At 36.5% G+C, this 6,081-nt stretch overlaps 1 protein-coding gene across 1 annotated transcript in view; it reads left to right on the forward strand.

Annotated features, from left to right (window-relative positions):
* Nucleotides 1–5,591, forward strand: part of LOC127805950 (uncharacterized) — a 58,170-nt gene extending 52,579 nt beyond the window's left edge. The window contains exons 5-7 of the mRNA XM_052342805.1: nucleotides 3,785–3,838; nucleotides 4,040–4,479; nucleotides 4,734–5,591. Coding sequence (XP_052198765.1) covers nucleotides 3,785–3,838; nucleotides 4,040–4,479; nucleotides 4,734–5,348 — 1,109 coding nt within the window. The 3' untranslated portion in view covers nucleotides 5,349–5,591. The remainder of the gene's footprint in view (nucleotides 1–3,784; nucleotides 3,839–4,039; nucleotides 4,480–4,733) is intronic.
* Nucleotides 5,592–6,081: the final 490 nt, after the last annotated feature.

Below are 6,081 nucleotides of genomic sequence, written 5' to 3' on the forward strand. Positions count from 1 at the left end.
ATCCATTTCCCTTGCACGCACGAGGTCTTGATCCCACGTCCCAAGCCTATTACCCCCTCGTGCGCGTGCCACCCGCACTAGCTGCTTCCCTCAACCATATAGGTGCACATTTTAATTTTAAAGAGATCCTACCCCCATTATCGAAAATCACATTTAAACCCCTAAATTCTTTAAACTTTCAATTACTCCCCAATTCCAAAAATACCTTAACACCACTAATCCTCAATAAATTATAAATAAATTATCTTAAATACATAAATTAATTACCATTAGTTTTTCCCAAAATTAGGGATGTTATACAGCTCACAACAATTCACTCAAGAATGGTCGGCAAAAATTAGAAAATGGTTGTCCATTGGACACATTTCTAGGAAATGGTCGACAACCTCTGCATATTGTCAACCGCTCGATACTGAGAAACAACATGAAGGCCATTACCAAGAACGAAAAATGCAAGTAAGACACTGATTCTTGCCTTGCTCTAAGTGTAATATCCCACATCGAGCGATAGGAAGGACCAGAACAATTTACCCTGATGGGCCTATGCGAACTTCCCAGATGGCTCACTCATCTTTGGATTATCCCAGATCAAGTACACTTAACTTGGGAGTTATTTGCCAACATTCAGCCCAAAAGGTATCTACCTAGTGTTGTTTCATTCCTTACTTATCCTCGATATATACTATCCTCATCTAGGCTCCCGGGGTATTACATTCTCCCCCCCTGAGCACATGATGTTCTCGTCATGCGACCTTACAATTGGTCCCAGATCTTCTCCCATTTGGAGGCTGTCATCCTAGAAGCCTGCTAGAAGCCGCTTCTTGATCAGGCCTCGCGCCCTGGCGCCACTCCCCACCCTCATTGGACCGCTTTCTCCAAAGGTCGGCTCTGATACCACATGTAACATCCCACATCGAGCGATAGGAAAGATCGGAACAGCTTACCCTGATAGACCTACGCTAACTTCCTAGGGGGGTCACCCATCCTTGGATTACCCAGGTCAAGCACGCTTAACTTGGGAGTTCTTTACCAACATTTAGCCTAAAAGGTATCTAGCTGGTATTGTTTCCTTTCTTACTTATCCTCGATATATACTATCCTCCTCTGGGCTCTTGGGATATTACACTAACCCTAATAAAAAAGATGCATCATTCCTTGAAGAAAAGAAGGATGAAACAACACTATATTGAGCCTTTGAAAAAAACCATCCATAAACCCAAAAGACCCACAAAGCCTACTACAAGAAGGAGAGTCCACCAAATCCAAAATAACCTTCAAGAACCCTACCCCTAAGAGAAAATGGTTGAACCCTTGACCCATGAATTAAAAGGGGATTTGAAATCCTTATCTCGGATAGAACAACAAGGAAAGAACTTGCATTAGCAAAGAAAGAGAAATAGAGAACTTGCCTTGATAGATGAAGTCTATGGAAGAGGCTTGCCAAAAAAGCTTAGAATCCACACCCTTTGAAGCTCCAAATTAGCAAAGGAAGATAGAAGATTGGAGAAAAAGAAGAATAATCGAGTAAGGAGAAAAGAAGAAGAAAGAAGATTAGAGAAGGAAGAAGGGACAGGGGAGTAGTCTACTGCCACTTTTCAACCACACCCCTTACCTTGTTTTCCCATTTTGCCACTCCCTTACATGCATATTAATATAAAGAAGACTGGAGAAAGAAGAAGGAATAAGAGATTTTTGACTTTTCAACTTTACTTTTCGTCATTTGCATTTGACTTTTCAACACTTATACTTTCTCATTTCTTAACTTTTCTACACACACATAATTTTCTCTTTTCGTTGCCTTTGATTTTTCAACATAATAGAGAATTTTTATTTTTATCACATCAATCACTTTATAGCAAAATATATCAATATACCACACATACCAAAATTAATGACCAAATAATCTAGACCTACTGATGTGTCATTACAGTATGACCAAGTCATTATTTAATTATCTTAGAAGTCACTAAAACTTTGCATTAGACACTCAACTATAGACTTGGTTTTACTCGACTAACATAAGCATATACTCGAGTATAAATAACTAATACTCGATTAAATTTTCGCACAATGATTTAGCCTAAAACTGACCCAAACTTCACCTCATTAGCACATAAGGATACTCGATTAACCAAAAATACATACTCGAGTGGAGAAGAGCAATAATCGATTGTAAAAACACTATACTCGATTATAGCTTTATGGAACATAGTTTTTGCACTAACATACTCGATTATACTTTAAAGTATGCTGAAAAATACTCAATTAATTTTGAGAAAACCAAAAAGATTGTATAAAGTTCTCGAGTAGGAAACTTTAATAGTTGATTGAACATAGATTTTGCTAAACACATATTTGACTGTTTTGAAAAACATATAGTGCAACACAGGATTGAAAATATGCTTAGACTTTAATGATTATAAAGATACTAGACTTTCTCAAAAAATTTATACAAGATTATAGCTTTAAATGAACATAGCTTTAATAAGAACATACTCAAGCAGACATTTAGAAACTAATTTTGATTAAGTACATTTGTAGAAGTTTTAAAATATTACTTAGCTACTTCTCCTTCAAAAGCTTTTATAGATGCGTATACTTGTTTAAACAAAAAGGGCTTTTATACTTAGCCGTATTTCAAAAGATATTTTCTCAAACATTTTACATCGAGCTAAATTAGTGTTAAATTGGATTTTTTTTATTTTGAAGTATATAAAAATATGAGTCTAAAGTTCTCCAATTTAAAAAAATATATATATATTTTTATAAGTTTCATACTCCTTGATCAACCAAGACTGATATTTAGTTATTTTGAAAGATATATATACATAACTATATGAGTATGAGATTTGTCAATATACATATATAAAATGATTTATATAAAAATATTTTGAAAATCATCAATAAATCAAATTTACTTAAAATATATATTTTCTAAAATTATTTTTTCCGAAAATCAAAATACAAATTTCTTAACAAGCATGATGTTTTTGAAAGGGATTACACCCAATTAGAGATTGCAAAATGCTATATAACGCATGGAGCATTCACATGCAGACTAATTGAAAAGAGGAGAGTCTAGGGGTAGTCACGCAGCTTAGCCAAGAGGGTCCATGTGGGATCGGATGCATGTAGGTTGCAACGTGCAAGTGGAGAGGTGATTGAGAGTTTTTAGTAATTTTTGAGGTCTAGGTGTAATTTCGAAAATTAGGAGTTAGATTAGTATGAGATTAATATTTGTGCATATAAAAGTACGGAGGCTGGGAGATGTGGCGGTCGCGCGCGCAAGGCAACGAATAGGTCAGAGGTTCGAGCCTGGGGGGAGGAACATTGGAATTATTTACGAGTGCTAGCATGCGATCATTTTGGGGACGCAGATGGCACCCCCTGAGTTGGGACCGAGCATAAGGCTATCTATCTGGAAAGGAAGTGCAGCCCAGGAAGAAAAAGCTTATACCCTGGAAGAAGCGCTATCGACAGCCGAGAAAAAGGATTTACTCCGTTTTTCCCCTCCCAAGCCTTCCCTTCTTATTCATTTTATTGTGCTATTTATTGGGAGATTTGTCCCTTTTTTCCTTAGACAAATTTACCCTCAAAACTATTATTATTAACATTATTAATTATCCCTTTGCTATTTATTTATGATTATTTTTGGGAAATATAAATCTATTATAATAAATTATACTTTTTGAAAATATTTTTGTATAGATGCGCATGTAGTAGTCCGTTGGGTAGATTTTGATGACAGTTCCCTGACTTTAATATGTTTATTTTCCCTGTACAGTTAAGCTGAGAATGAGATTGCAAGCAATGGTATGGAAGGTTGCCGAAATATTTGGTAAGAAAATCTTTAAGATTTGTTTGGATTTTGGAATTTAGAAATTTAAATTCTAAATTCACATATTTGGAATTTAGAAAATATTTGGTAATTAATATGCTCATAATATTATTAATGCATCAAAATTAAACTCAGGACACACACACACACACACACAAACAAACGTATATCTTGTAAAGTTGAAAATTTGATCACTGTCAGTGCCACAAATCAAGCGTGTTCGAGAGAAGAAACAAGAAAATCAGTATGCGGTTGAGCTTCTCAAGTTTCTTTGCACAGAAGTGGGGAAGCTGGATCACTTGAAAGCTAAAAACATGGTTAGGGCGCCACTAACCAGGGCAGCAAGCGTGGGTATCCGAGAAGTCGTCGAAGAAATTCTGCACACGATTCCAGGTTCAACTCATCTTACATTAGAAGGCAAATCAGTCTACCAACTGGCAGTTTTGAACCGTCGCGAACAAGTCTTCAACCTCATCTACCAGCATGAGGGATCACCATTTTTAATCTTTTCGCTGGTGGATGCGAAGGGAAACAATGCCCTCCACGCGGCTGGATATTTGCATCCTCAACAGCTACTCAATCTGCGATCTGGCGCTGCTGGGCCAGCCTTACAAATGCAACTCGAATTACAATGGTTTAAGGTACTTCTTCTCCTCAATTGCAAAAATGTGTTTTCTATAATTGGATCAAACAAATCACATGCAAATCAAGCAAAAGGACAGAATAATCTAAATCGTATTGACAATATTCAATGAGAGATATATAACTTATTAATCAATAAATGACATATATAACTGAACCTTGTCAACTTAGGGGTGTTAATTACACATATGATTATGCCGAGTGTGAGGTCTTTAATTTTGATCTAATCCCAAAATCACTGGATCTTGTACAGGAGGTGGAAAAATTTGTTCTACCACAATACAAAGAACAGAGAAATAAGGACGGAAAAACACCTGCAGAGGCCTTCACCGAGACACACAAGATCTTGGTGAAAGAAGGAGAGGAGTGGATGAAAGATACCGCCAATTCATGCACAATTGTAGCTGCGCTTGTGGCCACCATCGCCTTTGCAGCTGCCGTCACTGTGCCAGGTGGAAACAACGGTGACACTGGGCTTCCACTTTTCTCCAAAGAAACAGCCTTTGCAATCTTTTCCGTCACTAATGCCCTTGCTCTTTTCTCCTCCACTTCCTCCTTGTTAATGTTCTTGTCTATTCTCACTTCTCGTTATGCCGAAGAGGATTTTCTATATGCATTGCCCAATAGACTAATCATCGGCCTTATAACCCTCTTCATCTCCATATTATCCATGATGACAGCCTTTGTCTCCACTCTTTATCTTGTTTTTGCAGCCAAAGACACGTGGATTCTCATTCCTGGAGTCGTATTGGCCTGCCTACCTGTTACTTTGTTTGTATCATTGCAATTCCCCCTTCTCATTGATATGACCAAATCCACATATGGTTCAGGAGTTTTTGGTAAGCAAAGCAACCGTTTCATCACATAGACAAAGTTGAAGGCTTTAGAGAGAATTAATGTGCGTAACATTGTGTCAAATAATAATTAAATTTGGTGTGTGTTGAACCCTTTTCAAGTATTGGGGTACTCTCAAATGTTTGGACCTAGTAAAATATATTGGGGTTGTATTCTTATTGTCAATGGAGTGCTCAATAAATTTCATGAAGTTATGGAGACGTGAAAATTATACTAATGCTGATGGTTGAAAGAATATTGACGACTAATTAAATTGAACTCGATCTTATTTGCTCCGTTGTACTCATTTTGCACGTATAAAGTTAGAAGAATAACCAGTGATGCTAGGTTGCCACGTGATTCCAGTGCCTTTACTATTGTTGTGGGTCTTAATTTCATGGAAATTTGTCGTGGGAATATAATGGAGTTGGATTTTTTGTAAGGGATTATATGCCATTCTTATTATGAACCATCTTCCACTAGATAAGGGTCCTTAGGAATCGAACTCCAACAACTCTTTTTTGGTTGTTAGCTCAACTTAGCCTATTTTGATTCCAATATTTAGGGGTGTTCAAAGTTCAATTAAGATCTGAAAATTAATCTAGTCTCAACTTGACCAGACTTCAATTTAGTTCTCAATCCACTTATAGACTTCAATTAGTTTTCGGTTTGGTACGAAATGCGTCTAAGATCGAAAACTAGTTACAATTAATATTTAATATATTAAATTTAACAAATTTAAATAGGTAATATTACATATGTGCATA

This window comes from Diospyros lotus, chromosome 7 (assembly GCF_014633365.1).
Source record: "Diospyros lotus cultivar Yz01 chromosome 7, ASM1463336v1, whole genome shotgun sequence".
In the NCBI taxonomy this organism is placed as follows: Eukaryota; Viridiplantae; Streptophyta; class Magnoliopsida; order Ericales; family Ebenaceae; genus Diospyros; species Diospyros lotus.